This window comes from Canis aureus, chromosome 3 (genome assembly GCF_053574225.1).
Source record: "Canis aureus isolate CA01 chromosome 3, VMU_Caureus_v.1.0, whole genome shotgun sequence".
Taxonomy (NCBI): domain Eukaryota; kingdom Metazoa; phylum Chordata; class Mammalia; order Carnivora; family Canidae; genus Canis; species Canis aureus.
This window is the reverse complement of record NC_135613.1, coordinates 66,498,057-66,515,141: the sequence shown is the minus strand read 5'-3', so window position 1 is coordinate 66,515,141 and position 17,085 is coordinate 66,498,057. Positions and strand designations below refer to the sequence as shown.

Genomic DNA, 17,085 nt, shown 5'->3' with positions numbered 1-17,085 from the left:
TTTGGGATCCTAGTTTCTAGCTAAGACGAGCTACCCGATGGCCCTGCCAACACCCCAACGAATGACACACAGTGATGCTGAGTTTCATAGAAAATGCTGAAATCAGTCTTCTGAAAAACTATAGGAAAGAATGGTATCACCTCTTGAGAGAATATATTATTCCTAAATACAAACATTCACTAAAACCTGACCATATTATTTTGTACTAATGCTTTGAAATCCAAGTGTACCTTGTTAGTCGATGATGAGATTTGGTTTCCTGAGCCTTGAGCATTTAACTGCTTCTGGCTCTAAGGAAAGGACTGCATAAGCACTTTCTTCCTGGTGACTTCACTTGGGAACGGAAATGGTCACATTTGACTGCAGAAATAGAAGATTCTAAGTGAAAGAATGTTCACAAAACGTGTGACAACAGTTTACCATCGTGGGACAAAGATTCTCTAGATGCTAAAACAGGTATTATTCCACAGGGACACTGACAGTAAAGGTTGCCCCCTCTGCTGGTCCCACGACACCGACCCCCCCCCCCCCCATCCACTCCCCTGCCCGCACTGCCATCCAACAATACCTCATACGGAGAAAGCCAGAAAGAGGATGAAAGGTGCCATACTGTGAATGATACACAGGGACATACAAAGAGCCTGACTTTCTGAACAGAGGGACCCACATCTCTCTCTGACCTTGTTATTTGAGAAAAAATACCTCCCCCAATTTGAGAAACAGTAGTCAAGTCTTCTATCATTTGTAGCTAAACTAAAGAAAACTTGGAAAGCTCTATTAATACGTATTTTAATGTAAAAACATTAAAAGGACAAAAAAGCTATCAAGTAATAATAAAGAGAAAATTCACAAGGATGCTATAATAATTGTGAACTTAGTCTCCAAATGAGTAATGCAAAAGATGACTGAATTAGTAGAGGGAAAATTTTAATTGAAAGATGAAGTAGAAAACCTGTAGTAAGAATATAGACAGCTGGAACAATCAATTACACGCTTGATCTAATGGGCACATTCAAAGCTCTGCACAAAATGAGAAAATCATTTAAAAAATATGTGGAAGATTTATGAAACTGGTTATATACTGGGCCATGGAACGAATTTCCACAGACAACCGGAAACTATCATAGAGACAACATTCTTGGACAATTTGTTATTACATTGAAGGTACAAGGCTCTAGGTCAAAAATTTGTATTGCTCTACACTTGCAAGCCAATTTAAATTTTTAATTAAAAAAATCCCATTTGTAGGGGGCACCTGGGTGATTCAGTCGGTTAAGCAGCTGATTCTTGATTTCAGCTCAGGTCATGATCTCAGGGTCCTGGGACCGAGCCCCGTGTTGGGCTCTGCGCACAGGAAGGAGGCTGCTTTAGGATTCTCTCTTCCCCTTTGCCCCTCCCGCCACTGCTCACTCTTTCTCTCTCTAAAATAAATAAATCTTGAAAATTCCCACTTGTGAAAGTAACAAAAACTAAAATCTAAGAGGCAAAGAGAGACAAGAGCTTTACGGAACAAACCAAAATGGAAAGCCTGTACTGAAGGGCAAAAGTGAAGACATTTTCATGGATGGTGAGACTATTAAAATAGCACTTCTCACATTAATCTGTAAGTCCACCCCAATTCCAATAAAAGCCCTCAAAGGGATTTGTAGAGAAACTGAGAGGCTCATCCTAATATTACTGTGGGAAAACAAAAGACCAAGAATGGTTAAGCAATACTGAAAAGAGGAGGAACTTTCCTGGTAGCTGTCAATACACAGTATACAACTGCAGAAATCCACTCAAGGTTATATTGGTATAGGCAAAGATTAAAAAATGAAATATATAACAGAAGAGTGAGCTGAAAGTAATACTTGTGTATAAATGACATTAGAAATTAATGAAGATGGGACCATTTAACACAGTCCTAGGGCAACTGGTTATTTATATGGAAAACATATATAAATGTTGTATTTTTATCTCCTAACACACACAAAAGTAAATTATAGGTCAAAGATTTAAATATGAAAAATACTGTAAAACTTTTATTTATTTATTTATTTATTTTTAAATTTTTATTTTTTATTTTTTATTTATAATAGTCACAGAGAGAGAGAGAGAGAGGCAGAGACATAGGCAGAGGGAGAAGCAGGCTCCATGCACCGGGAGCCCGATGTGGGATTCGATCCCGGGTCTCCAGGATCGCGCCCTGGGCCAAAGGCAGGTGCCAAACCCCTGCGCCACCCAGGGATCCCTGTAAAACTTTTAAAAGAAATTATAGGACACATTCACATTAGGATGGGGAAATACTTTTTTAAAAAAGATTTATTTGAGAGAGAGTGAGCGAGCTCATGCATATGTATGAATTCGGGGGAGGGCAGAGGGAGAGGAAGAGATCTTAAGCAGACTCCCTGCTGAGCACAGAGTCCGGAGTGGGACAAGATCTCATGACCCTGAGATTATGACCTGAGCCAAAACCAAGAGTCAGAGGCGTAAGTAACTGAGGCGCCCTGATGGGGAAACAGTTCTTAAAGAAGACACACAATCATGTGCTATCAAGGAAAAGGCTGATAGATTTTAGTAATAAAGCTTCTGCATGGAAAAGAATGAACAAAAATGCCACAGACTGGGACAAGGTATTTGCAACATATAGAACCAAAGAAAAGGCTAGTACTCAGAGTATATAAAGTATTCCTACACATTGAGAAGGGTACCCATTTTTTTCAGGCAAAAGATATGAACAGTGAAGAGGAAACCCAAATGACCAACGAACATATGAAAAGATGCTCAATAGTGAAGACATGCAAATTAAAGCCAAAAATGAGACACCACTTCACACCCATCAGATTGGAAAAAATAAAGTCTGCAAACACCAGATGTTGCCAAGGATGTGTGAAAGTAGGAACTCATACATTACAGGTGGGAGTGTAAATTGGTATAACTATTCAGGAGAACAATTTGGCAGTACTTTATAAAGTTGAAGGCGTGCTTTCTCTAAAACATAGTAATTCCATATCCAGGTATAGTAACACCCCACACTAATGTGAAATCAAGTTTATGCAATTAGCAATTGGCTCTCATGCTTGACCTAGACTTGGAGCTCATGTGGGGGGCAGGGAGAGGCAGGCAAGTGTGTCTGTGTAGCGTGGGTCTCTGAGTCTCTGAAACTTTCCCAGCCAATCTTCTACTGATCAGACCAAAGAAATGAATGCTAACCATGGAATCCCTGGAACGGCTGCTGTTGCCTTGGAAGTACCTCCCAGCTACCAAGGCCCAGAATCATTAAAAGCCCATGCAGATAAATGACAGGTGCTTCCAAACTGCAGATGGGCTTCCAAACAGCCTAGGAGGGCTTTAGGAGACTGCACTTAGTCTAACCGTATTGAGGCACATTGAAAAATGTGCAGCCTCCTGTGTGCTGGATACAATACAAAGGAGGTCCTGATAAAGAATTATAAGAACAGGGGATCCCTGGGTGGCTCAGTGGTTTAGCGCCTGCCTTCGGCCCAGGGTGTGATCCTGGAGTCCTGGGATCGAGTCCCATGTCAGGCTTCTGCATGGAGCCTGCTTCTCCCTCTGCCAGTGTCTCTGCCTCTCTCTCTCTGCGTCTCTCATGAATAAATAAATAAAACCTTAAAAAAAAAGAATTATAAAAACAGGACATCAGAGCAAGCACAATGTAGCTACCTGTGCAAATGAACTATCTGTTGAGTATTTACTAAAATAAGTAGGATGATGTTTAAGAACTGAAGTTTTAATTCCATATAAATAGAGGAGAAAATTCATTATAGTTCTGTAGTCACTTATGGGCTATGCCTGCATGTATTTTCTCAGTAGTAAAAATAGCTAATTCTATATTTATGAATTGGCATGTGCCTCTGGGTCTTGATTTCTTTTTTATTTCAACTATTTGGCAATAAAGATGGTATACCTCAAGTGAGTCCTTCTGATGCTGACTTTGTTGGAAGATCTGTGGCCACCTTTGATTGGGTAAGAGACCCTGAATGTTTTATGAAATGTGTCCTTCTGGCTTAGTGAGACTGGGTTCCCAGGGGAAGTCCCAAACTCTCACTGCAATTTCTGCTCTTTACTGTTGAGCAAAATATATAACACAGGCTCCGACTTTGCATGTGATTCACCATTGGCGTTAATGGTAGAAGAACACAGGAAACCTACCAGCAGGTACTTTTCTTAAAAGGCTTATTTTACTCTGTCATGTTTGGAATAAGCATGCTTATAAAAATCCTGCTTTGAAATGGCCAGAGAAAGGCTCATTTGAAGTAGGCAGATTGGTATATTTATAGGGATTTTTAGAAAAACCCTACTTAAAATAAAAGGATTACTGGTATCTCTGAATATCAGGAAGTAAATAAAAGAATGAACTGGGACAGCCGCAAAGAATGAATTAAGAAACTCCAGGCTCCTTTCTCCTGCTGTTCAAGCCTTCTCGCTGTTGCTTCTTCTCCCCCTACTCCCCTTCATCTTCTTTGCCTGGGACTGAGAAGAGAGAGAGAGGATGACTTTTTGGATGGGTATTTGCAAATGGCTTTAGGGTATGAGAATAACTTCCCTTTGGAAGAGGGAGACTTGCCAGCCTTGCCTGAATGTTCTGATGTGAGTTCTACCTCCAAGATCCCCTACATTCAACATGCAAAACATAGCTAGGTAAGCAGACATGATGAAGAGGAAAGAACAAGGTATCTTGAGAATTGGGGTAAGAGACTGTCCTAGAATGAAAGCATCTGTTGGCCAATGGTTACCCTGATAACTTAGAAGAAAGGGGAAACAAAAGGAGTCAGCCTACTAAGCAGTAAGAGAGCCATACAAGCCAATGTTTCATCTTCGTGTGAGGAAAATCAGCTTGATCCCTTTGGGGCAGCAGAGACTCGGATCTGCCTTTTAGAAGTTATCCAGGTGAAGGATGAGCCCCTTACAACTGAGTGCCAGGGCCTCAGGCATCTCTGACAGGGCAGCTGCTCCTCACACCTCAGATGCCCTGTGAGGCACTGCTAGTGGCAGTCTCTGAAATCTTTCTGCACAAGGGGACCTGGGAGAAGCTGCAGGGTTGCTGCTAGATGAGGTCCCTGTGCATTTTCATCAGTGATTCATGAAGCACGTTCTAAACCCAAGAGCATGGTTTCAGGGAGCAGAGCAGACGAGACCCTGAAGCCCCTCACTGTTTTGTAGCTTTGTTATGGGATTCGAACACAAGTAAAAGGGTACCTGGGTGGTAAGCATACACAGTTCCTTGGGGACTGACTTTGGGAAAGATGTTTTCCAAATATTTTCGGAAAAGATGGGGAAAGGTGAAGGCAATAAGAAACTCAAGACTGTGGTGTTACCAAACCTTATAGAGGGGTCTTTTTCCTCCTACTGTAATCATTTTCTGTCCTTTCTTATGGATCCTAGAGCAACAATATTCTGGTATTTCTATTGTATTTTCTTGTTTCACCCAGGGCCAGACACAACCTTCCACCTATTTTTTTCACCTTGTGAGGTCCCTCAGCAGATCTAAGGTGACTTCTCATCTCCCAATGCTATGTGTTAAACTAAGGGATACCATAATTTGGACTCTAGGTAGAGTATTTCTGAAGTGTCTGGGAGACAGGGCATCTGAATTAGTAAATATGTGCTAGGGAGCTGCTGGGCTATGGGCCAAAGTTTGAAGAAGAGAGACTCTATAACATCAGTGGCAACTAATAAACCACAAGGGAAACTAGCTGCAGATGATTATTTAGTCATCACAACTTCCCCAACAGATTCTGTAATTCATTGTACAGTGTGTACCAGACAGTGAGATGAAATTAATTCAGACCAAGCCACAGAAAGGGCTACTCAGTTTGGCTGGGGTAACTGAAGCCCTGATATGTCTATGGAGGGACTCTAACTCACACACAGGAGCGACACCTTGTGAACTAGACACTGGAAACTAAGTGAGCTAAAATAAATACAGATTATCTTGACAAACATATTCTTGATAAGACTTTCACTATCCCAATTTACCATTCTGTAAATTCACTGTCTCCATATCTGACAGAACTTTAATGTACTCATATATACTTCTGTAACAAATTTTTAAAGTACATACAAGTCTACATTTTTGTCTTCAACAGAAGGACAATTCCATTAGCACTCCAAATAACATGATTTGCTATAACAACACAATATATACTTCCCAGTGGAGAACCGCAATATACTTGTTTATTTACGTGTCATTAGATGAGTCACCTATGATGGTTAATGGGTTATAAAGGCATATTTTGTAATACAGAGAAAAATTCAAGGAACTACATATTTTAATGTAGTTTGCTTCAAAACTGGATCTAGAAGAGGGACAATGGGCCAAGCACTCCATCAGCCATATCTAGGAAAGAGAATTTCCTGTATAATACTTTAAGTTACATATGCACGGATCACTAACTGGGTTAACCAAGGATGGGAAGGGTTACTTTAAAGTTATGACTTGTCACCGAGTGGCCAGCATGAGGGCTAACTGAAAACTTGGGAGAAATCTAAAAATGGAATAAGGGATCTATCATAGGGACTGCTTTTCAGTTGTGTTGATGGCACTGAGAAAAAGGGAAAACATGGGAGTCTCTTTAATTACCTTTGGTTTGAGTATTTGCTTTGAATTAACATAGTACCTACTATGGTTATAAAGAACTTTGGAGGTAGAGGGAGGAAGATGGTGCGGTAGAAGGATCCTGAGCGCACCTCCTCTCAGGGGGGCCCTGAGGCAATCACTGCACGTAAAGCAGCTTACTTTGAGACCAGCAAAGCAGCTTACTTTGAGACCAGCGGAGCAAATCACCAAGTGGAGAAGAGTAGTAGCAGGAGGAGGAGAGGTACCCTGCTGTGGCAGCAACCCACATGGGGGAGGGATGTCACAGGTGCAGAGTTTTTGCCTGAGAAGGGAAGGGACCAGGGAGGGCATCCCCGGCCCTGGGACCCTGCACTAAATCAGGCTCCCATAAGGTCTGGGAGAGCTGTAGTGAATCCTGTCTCCTCTCTTAAAAAGTCAGAACACTAACTCTTAGCCCAAGACCCAGAAGAGAAGCAGCAGTTTGAAAAGTAACTGGAGTAAATGTGAAGATTTACTAATTTTGGACATATGTAGAAGGGGCAGGGATCTGAATGTGCTGCTGGGCACCTTCCCTCTTGCCCTCCTTCATTCTAGCTGGCTCAGTGTTTGTTGGAACCAATTCGACACTCCACCTACCTTGCTAGCACTACCTGTCTTGCCCAGACACTCCCCTGATGATGCACCCCACCTGGCAGACAGCCCTGGTCAGGACTGGCACCCCCTCCAGCGTAACTTTTTCCCTGAGGATGGGGCAGTTAGTTCCACCAACCAGTATACCTACACTGGCAGTAGCCAGACCGCTCAGTCAGAGGCAAGTCCTGCCAATCATGTACCATAGCAGTGGCACAGGTGGTCTTCTGGGCTGTGGGCCTGTTCTGCCCAACAGAGCACCCAGAGGAGTTGTGCACAGCCACTGTGCTACTGGGCACCACAAAACATCTTGTACATGAGGCTACTACTTGTAAGACCAGATGTAGCTGACCTAAGATACAGTAACAAACACAGGCAGGCAAAATGAGGAGATAGAGAAAGACAAAACCCCAGATATGGAGCTAAACAAAATGGAGATAACCAATCTACCAAATACAGAGTTCAAAGTAATGATCATAAAGATATTCACTGGGTGAGAGAGTCTCTAGAGTACCTGAACTAAATGAGAACTTCAACGAAGAGAAAATATAAAAAAGAACCAGTCAAAGCTGAAGAATACAATGACTGAATGAAAAACACAGTAGAAAGAACCAACAACATATGTGAAGATGCAAAAGAACAGATCAGCGAGCTGGAGACAGGTAATGAAAAGCACCCAAGCTGAAGAGCAAAAGAAAAAAAAACAAAACAAAACAGGATAGGTTAAGGGATCTCTGGGACATCAAGTGTACTAATGTTTGCATTATAAGGTCCCCAGAAGATGAGAAAGGAGTAGAAAATTTACAAGTAATAGCTGAAAACATCCCTACCTGGGAAAGGAAACAGACATCTAGGAAGCAAAGAGAGGGCTCAACAAAATGAACCCAAGGGAGTCCACACCAACATACTAATTAAAATGGCAAAAATTAAAAAGCATATTCAAAGCAACAAGAGAAAACCGTTAGATTCAAGGGAAACCCCAGACGGCTATCAGTTGATTTTTCAGGAGAAACTTTGCAGGCCAGAAGACAGCGGCAAGATATATGCAAAATGTTGAAAGGGGAACAACCTAATGCCAAGGACGCTCTAGCTGGAAAGATGATCATTCAGAATTTTTTTTTTTTTTGATCATTCAGAATTGAAGGGAAAAGTTTTGCATAAGAACAAAAGTTAGAGGAGTTAATCACCACTGAATTAGTCTTACAGGACATATTAAATGGATTTTCTTAAATGAAAAGGCCGTTAAGAAAAAATTTCACTGCTAAAGCAAACATAATGGTAGCAGATCAGTCACTTATAAAGCTAGTACAAAGGTTAAAAGACAAAAGTAGTAAAATTGTATCTACAAAGATTAGATGAGGAGCTCAAAGATGTAAAATATAATAAACAAAACATGGAGGGGGGAGTAAAAATGTTATCTTTTAGAATGTGACCATCAACTTCAGATAGACTGCTAGATACTTAGGATGTCCTGATAATCACAAACCAAAAACCTATAATAAAAACACACAAAAAGAGAAAGCCAAACAGGGGATCCCTGGGTGGCTCAGCGGTTTAGCGCCTGCCTTTGGCCCAGGGCGAGATCCTGGAGGCCTGGGATCGAGTCCCATATCAGGCTCCCGGCATGGAGCCTGCTTCTCCCTCTGCCTGTGTCTCTGCCTCTCTCTGTGTGTCTTTCATGAATGAATAAATAAATAAAATCTTTAAAAAAAAAAAAAAAAAAAGAGAAAGCCAAACAACAATAAAGAAAGTCATAAACCACAAGGAAAGAGCAAGAAAGCAATAAAGAAGTATTATAAAAACAACCAGAAAACAATGACCAAGATGGCAATAAGTACATACCTATCAATAATTGCTTTAAATATAAATGGACTAAATGCTCCAATCAAATGACATATAGCCACTGAATGATAAAAAGTAAGGCTGCTCTCTGTGATTGTACAAACGACTCACTTCAGACCTAAAGACACATACAGACTCAAAATGAAGGGATAGAAAAACCTATACTGTGAAAATGGAAGTGAAAAAAAAATGGGATAGCAATATTTATATCAAGATAGACCTTTTAAAAAAAGATTTTATTTATTTATGAGAGACAAAGAGAGAGAGAGAGAGAGAGAGGCCGAGACATAGGCAGAGGGAGAAACAGGCTCCATGCAGGGGGCCTGATGTGGGACTCAATCCCAGGACTCCAGGATCACGACCTATGCCAAAAGCAGATGTTTTATGGCTGAGCGACCCAGGCATCCCTCAAGATAGACTTTAAAACAAAGAGATAGATGATGTTACATGATGATAAATCAATTCAACAAGAGGACATAACAACTGTAAATATCTATGTTCCTAACATAGGAGCACCTAAATACATAAAACAAGTATTAACAAACATAAAACAAATATTAACAAACATAAAGCAAAATTGACAGTAATATGAGAGTAGGGGAATTTAATACCTCACTTACATCAATGAATAGACAACCTAAACAGAAAATCAAACAGTGAGTGGCTTTGAATAACACTTAGGCCAAGTAGGCCTAACAGATACATTCCCTCCAAAAAGAGCAGAATACACATTCTTTTTAAGTGCACATGGAACATTCTCCAGGATAGATTACACACAGACCACAAAACAAGTTTAAGATTGAAATCAAGGATCTTTTTTGAACACAGGCGTGTAAAAAAATTGAAGAAATGGAATAAAGACGGGGAATAAAATTCTGCTGCATTTCTGTAGATCAATAAACTAGCAGAAAGAGAAATTAAGAAAACAATCCCATTTACAACTGCATCAAAAAGAATAAAATACCTTGTAAGAAATTTAATGAAAGAGGTAAAAGACCTGTTCTGAAAACTGTAAGACATTGATAAAGGAATTGAGTAAATATTGCTACAATGTCCATACTAACCAAAGCAATCTTCAGATTCAATGCAATCCCCATCAAAATACCAATAGTATTTTTTACAGAGCAAATAATTCTAAAATTTGTATGAACTACGAATGACACCGAATAACCAAAGCAATATTGAGAAAGAACTACAAAGCTGCAGGTGTCCCAATGCCAGATTTCAAGATATACCACAAAACTGTAGTAATCAAAACAGTATGGTACTGCCACAAAAACAGACACAGAGACCAATGGAACGAAGTTGAGAGCCCAGAGACAAACCCACATTTCCATGGTCAATTAATCCATGATGAAGGAGGCAAGAATATACAATGAAGAAAAGCCAGTCTCTTCAATAAATGGTGTTGAGGAAACTGGACCATTTTCTTACCCCGTACATAAAAGTAAACTCAAAATGGATTTAAAGACCTAAATGTAAGTCCTGAAATCATAAAACCACTAGAAGAAAATTCAGGTAGTGATCTCCTGGACATCAATCTTAGCATATTTTTCTGGATCTGTCTCCAAGGCAAGGCAAACAAAACCAAAATAAATAAGGAATACATCAAACTAAAAAGCTTTTGCACAGTAAAGAAAACTATGAACAAAATAAAAAGGCAACTTACCTAATGGGAGAAGATATTTGCAAAAGAATATATCTAATAAAGATTTACTATCCAAAATATATAAAGAACTCACACAACAAAAACAATTCAAAAACAACCCCACAAAAAATCCAATTAAAAATTGGCAGAGGATCCAAACAGATATTTTTCCAAATAAGACCTGGATGGCCAAGAGATACATGAAAAGATGCTTAACATCACTAATCATCAGGGAAATGCAAATAAAAACCACAATCAGGTATCACTTCAAGTCAGTCAGAATGGTTAGTATCAAAAATGCAAAAAATAATAAATGTTAGTGAGGAAGTAGAGAAGAGAGAACCCTCGAGCACTGTTGGTAGGATTATAAGCTGATTCAGCCACTATGGAAAAGAGTATAGATGTTCTTCACAAAAACTTAATAGAAATACTATATAGTCCAGTACTCTACTTCTGGGTATTTACTCAAAGGGAAATAAAATACTAATTTGAAAAGATATATGCACCCCTAGGTTTATTGCAACATTATTTACAATAGGGAAGCAACCTAAATATCCACCCATAGAAGAATGGATAAAAAAGATGTGTAGATATTAGTCTTGAAAAGTATAAAATCTTGCTATTCATGAAAACATGGCTGGACCTAGAGGGTATTACAGTAAGTGAAATAAGTTAGAGAAAGACAAATACCACACGATTTCATTCATGTAAAGAATCTAAAAAGGAAACCTAAGTACCAAAACAGACATAAAAAGGATAATCATCAGACTCATAAATACAGAGCTCAAATTGGTGGTTGCCAGAGGGGAGGGCTAGAGGAGAATAGGTGAAATAGGTGAAGGAGATGGAGAGGTACAGACATCCAGTTATTACATAAATAAGGCACAGGGATAAAAAGCACACCTTAGGGAATATCATTGATAATATTTTACTAACTTTGGTGACAGATGGTCACTGTAATGTATATAATTGTTGAATCATTATGTTGTACATCCAAAACTAAAACAGTATATGTCAACTATACTTCAATAAATAAATAAATAAATAAATAATAAATAAATAAATAAATATGGTGAACTTTAAAAAAATAAACAACTTGGAAATCACTAATGACTTTTTTTGTTTTGACATTTATGTAGCAAGTATATTACTTACACAATCCAAGGAAAGCTATTCTTAAAACAATCTTTCCATAAATGATCTAAAATCTAATTATAAAAATAACACCTAGAATGTCATGCTGGTAATACATCAGCACAGCTAATTATTACAATAGTTATAACAGTAGTTATAAGACTAGGACTAGTAAATAGGAATGGCTCCTAGTGAGGAGTCCAATCTGGTGAAAAATGACATTATCTTTGGAATTAGATAGGAGTTTACGTATTTTCTTTACCATTTTTCTGCATGACCATGGTGAGTTACTTGCTCTGAACCTCAATTTTCTCATGTTTGACATGGAGATCAATCCACCAACCCTGCAGGTTGAGTGATGATCAAGGTAGCATCCATAAGGCGCCCAGCAGAGTGCCCGGCACACATAGAGGGCTGTAACAAGATTAGAGCCTTTACTCTCTCATGTCCCTGTAGTCCTAATTTGTGGAAGATGGAAAAAACTTGCTTCAGATTGAAAATGAAACCAATAAAATAAATCTTTATTGGCTTTAAAACTCACCATGGATAGTAAAGTGTGATTTTGAGAACAATGTATTTGATGTCTGGAGTTCACTATACTCTTTTGGTTTTCCAAAGAAATCAAGAAGTAGTCAAGGTAATCAGAGGACTGAAAAAAAGAATTTTTTTAAATAAACTTGTATATATCATTTTTTATTTAAGTCAAAAACTTTACCTATAAGTATGCTCTATTCTCCACCAGAAGGTCCAAGTATGATTATAAGACTTCAGTGGCTTTAATGGGCCATTACAATATCAAGCTATGGGTAAGACACAAGTTAGCAGGGGTGTCAGCCAAGTGGCTACAATGAAAAATTTAGGAGCCAAAGGTGTCCCTTTAAACTAGAAAACCATATTTGAATCTTTTGTACCAAGTCCTTCAAGTTCAGATTTAGCTCTGTGACATTACAGGAAGTCAGGGTGCACTGGATATCAATCACAGAGTAACTGTAACATAGTAACACTGCTAAAAATATTGAACACTAAATTATTAATATACCCAGTTGCTCTTCAAAAATTTGATTACTTGATTTTTTCCCCTCAATTTTTAGGCCTGACCATATGTAAACCAGGTTGGCCATATGAAGATATTTTAATTTTAAAAAACTCTTTAAAAAAATGGCTTTAAGACCTTCTTCACTAATACATTTTTCAATGTTTTATGATTGTTTTAAAAGAAATTTTCACATCTATCCTATGTTTCTTAAACAGGGAAAAAGGAGTGCAGCTGGATATAATCCTGAATACAGACATAAGAGAAAATTTTACTTTCTCTATCATTGTAGTCTAAATTTTATATTGTATGAGAGAATGTACAATTTTATGTGCTGCCTCATGGGAATTCAAAATTTTCTTTTGCACTGAAGGCTCATACGATTGATTTCTATTCTGTCACTCTTACAGCTGCTCAGATTTATGATCTCTGCTCTTTTTTTCCTATATACCAAGATCACTTTGAAGCTAAACCTAGTTGTTAGGATGCTAAATACTGAATGTACCACCAGAAACTAAAACCATACTCCCTTGTTGGTCATTATTTAATCAGTGTTCACCAAGTTGTGTTCAAAACTTCCACATGGTGGCTCAGAGACACTTTTAGGCACCAGGGAAGGGCATTTTTAAGTGGAAACAAAGCCTACCTGTATCACTCAATTCAAACAGAATTCTGATTTTGTCTGTTTTAAAAATGTGCTTCCAACAAGATTTGCAGGATTATACGGCTTTAAAAAAAAAGTCTGAAAAATCACTGATTTACAATAATGAAAATATTCAACACCAAAATTACAATTAAATATATGAAATGCAAAATAGCTTACTATCACCTTTCATGTGGTTATGGATATAACAACAGTGTGGTCAAGAGAGTTTTGAGAATGGAAAAACATAAGGAAGAAAGGAGAAAGACTGTGTTGACCTTATAAGGTTCATAATTTGAAGCCAAAATTAGTAACAGGAAGCACACCTAAGCTAATCTTGATCCAACTGGGTCATTAATCTAAAGATGTTGAAGAGAACATATCTGTTAAGTAGGTATAAAAATGTCTTCAATTTCAGCAAAAGTAGAAAACATAGACCCTGCTCACTTTGTTCTATTTCTTATAAATAGGTAACATTTCCCATTTCTTATAATTGGTAACATTACTTAGGGGATCTGTAATTAACTTTATTCATATGTAACTGGATTACTAATGTTGCTGATTCCTAGGTTTCGGTATAAACATATTTGAGATAACAGCAAAGTTTACGGACCACTGGCCTATTAAAATTCATAATTGATAACCACCAGAATTGTGAATTTAGGATTATAAAGAGAAGCAATGGAATATTACTAATATTTGTCTTTGTCATACTCCATACTGATATAATTAAAAACAGAAAAAAAACTAGTCCTGATTCTTTTTGCAGTCTCTAAGGATTTTCTTTATAACAGTAAGAGAAATGGAACACCACCAAATAACATGTAAGTAATACCTAGGATACGCACCTAGGGGAAAATTAAGTTGTCCTTTAATTAATGGTAAGCCCCAATTAAGCTGGGGCATAACAAGCATTCAACTGAGAGGCTATCTAATATAATGTGAACCACATATATAATTTTAAGTGATCTAGTATAGTGCATTTTTAAGAGCAAAAAAAAAAAAAAGAAAAAGCAGTTGAAATTAAGTTAGTAATATTTCATTTAACTCATACTTTCTCAAAATGTGATATGTATTTTATATTTACAGGATATCTCAATTCAGACCAGATATATTACAAGAGCTCAAAGCCACTGGTGGCTAATAGTCACCACATTGGACCACACAGGTCCACTGCACAGAATTTTGATTACTTTTTGCTGAGAACCAAACCAAATTTGAATGAACTCTCTCTCACGGTGCAAAGCAAACGCTTGGACTAGGTGTCCAGGAGGATTTTATTGGGGCTGTACTTAAATAGTAAATAGGCAATAGGACAGCAAACCCAACAAATAACTGAAGGCAAATTTTAAATCCTGGGTAAGATGACCTTCAATATTCAAATTTACATTGAAATGAGTTCACAAAGCATCACAAACCAGATTAGATACATGAAAGCCTTTGAGCTTTTAAGAAATCTGAAGCCAAGTTCCATTTATATAGATTACTAGACTCTGCTTGTATTTTATAAATATATGGGTTTACCCCACTAACATTGATATAAAGAAAGTTATCACAATTTACACATCTTCTCTGCTCATACTCTAATATCTATACCTGATTTCTGTTCAAACGTTCAGTGATTCACCTAGAGTGCTATCTACATCCCTGTTAACACTGAGATTTGGTCTAACACCAGCTGGTTTCTATCACAAGCCCTTTTGGGGGTGGAGGTAGAAATAGTTAAGTTCTTCATTCCCTGCTCTCTGATTGGTATACAAAAGCAATGGATATTCTTTTTTTTTTTTAATTTATTTTTTATTGGTGTTCAATTTACCAACATACAGAATAACCCCCAGTGCCTGTCACCCATTCATTCCCACCCCCTGCCCTCCTCCCCTTCTACCACCCCTAGTTCGTTTCCCAGAGTTAGCAGTCTTTACGTTCTGTCTCCCTTTCTGATATTTCCCACACATTTCTTCTCCCTTCCCTTATATTCCCTTTCACTATTATTTATATTCCCCAAATGAATGAGAACATACACTGTTTGTCCTTCTCCGATTGACTTACTTCACTCAGCATAATACCCTCCAGTTCCATCCACGTTGAAGCAAATGGTGGGTATTTGTCATTTCTAATAGCTGAGTAATATTCAGCAATGGATATTCTTAGTTTATCTTTTTTTTTTCAGTTGCCCACAGTTTAACCTTTGCATATATTTTCTTTTCTTTTTTGATCTAAATCCAGATACCTTGGTTCCCTGACCAAGACAGAGGACTTGCCATGATTGGGGGGAAGGAGTGAGGAGGAGTTTCAATGATTTGTTCATATCAGAAAGAGAAGAGCGGTGTGCCTAGTTTTCATTTTATTCAATAGGAGAACCTATGGTACATTATCATGTAGGGGGAGTGATGAGGCTCCGGGTTTTTTCTTGTTTATTACTCATATAATGGGTAGAAGCTAAAGCAAAATACAGAGATAGTTAGTTTGAATAACCAGGTCATGGAAGCATACTGAAGAAGTCAAGTATTAGGGATCCCTGGGTGGTGCAGCGGTTTGGCACCTGCCTTTGGCCCAGGGCACGATCCTGGAGACCCGGGATCGAATCCCACGTCGGGCTCCCGGTGCATGGAGCCTGCTTCTCCCTCTGCCTGTGTCTCTGCCTCTCTCTCTCTCTCTCTGTGACTATCATAAATAAATAAAAATTAAAAAAATAAAAAAATAAGTCAAGTACTAGCATTGGGAGATTGGAAGAAGAGGAGGATCCTGAGCTCAACTTGACCCAAGGGCACAGTAACAGCCACATCCATATAACAAATTCTGAAAATGACCTGAAGACTAACAGAACAGACCTTTTGTAGTTCATCAGAGGAAGGGAGCTTTATTGCAGAGGAAAGAGGGGTGGAGCCCTGGTTGGGAACCAGATCTCTGGTGGGAATAATCATGAAGAGGAGGGAAATCACAGGGAGAAGCAAGAGGATCAGACCCCATGCCAGGTGCCCATGGCTCCAGGAACCTGCACTAGGAAGATGAGCCCACATAACATCTGGCTTTGGAAACCAGTGGGGCTTAACTTCAGAAGCTTAAAAAATCATCAGGACTGAGCCCAGGGAACCAAAAAAATCAGGAGAGCCAGAGGGCAATGGGAAACTGAATCCCTGCCCTTAAAGAGCCAGAGTAGTAAGTAACTCCACTGAGACACAACCTAGTAACAGCAGTGTGGAAAGTGCCTGGGATACACATGTAAGAAGTTTATTGGCTGATCTTAGAATGTGTGATGGAAGGGCAGAGAATTGCAAGAGATTTCTCCAAGAACAAAAGTGCTGGTGGGTGCCATTTCTCATCCTGACCCTCCTCAGCCCAGATAGCCAGATGCCTGCAGTAGTCGGTGCTGTCAACTCTCCATCTGTCTTCCTGGTACCACAGTTGTGCCCCGGCACTCCACTGTGGGCCTGCCCATCAAACCACCCACTTTGGTGGGCCAACCTCCAAAGCAGCTCTTGCCCTACCACATCCTGCAGGCAACCCCAGAAGGATCAGCACCAATGCAAAGTGACTCCTGCTTGGGGATGGAGAGACATCCCCACACACCAGCATGCCCACAGTTCCAGCAGCCC

General features: G+C 39.0%; 1 protein-coding gene and 1 long non-coding RNA gene across 33 annotated transcripts in view; one reads left to right on the top strand and one right to left on the bottom strand.

Moving 5' to 3' along the window:
- The window catches only part of LOC144311214 (uncharacterized), a 39,558-nt gene extending 35,646 nt beyond the window's left edge, over nucleotides 1-3,912 (top strand). For 6 of the 9 annotated variants that reach the window (XR_013376785.1, XR_013376787.1, XR_013376786.1 and 3 more), the window contains one exon: nucleotides 2,704-3,912. This is a non-coding gene — a long non-coding RNA (uncharacterized LOC144311214). The remainder of the gene's footprint in view (nucleotides 1-2,703) is intronic. The other 3 variants (XR_013376781.1, XR_013376783.1, XR_013376784.1) reach the window with 1 other exon arrangement.
- The window catches only part of ZC3H12C (zinc finger CCCH-type containing 12C), a 176,481-nt gene that overhangs the window by 13,562 nt on the left and 145,834 nt on the right, over nucleotides 1-17,085 (bottom strand). The window contains exon 1 of one of the 24 annotated variants that reach the window (XM_077893402.1): nucleotides 231-410. The exons of the other annotated variants lie outside the window; for them this stretch is intronic. Coding sequence (XP_077749528.1) covers nucleotides 231-274 — 44 coding nt within the window. The 5' untranslated portion in view covers nucleotides 275-410. Of the gene's footprint in view, nucleotides 1-230; nucleotides 411-17,085 lie in introns of those variants that run through there. 24 annotated transcript variants of the gene reach the window in all.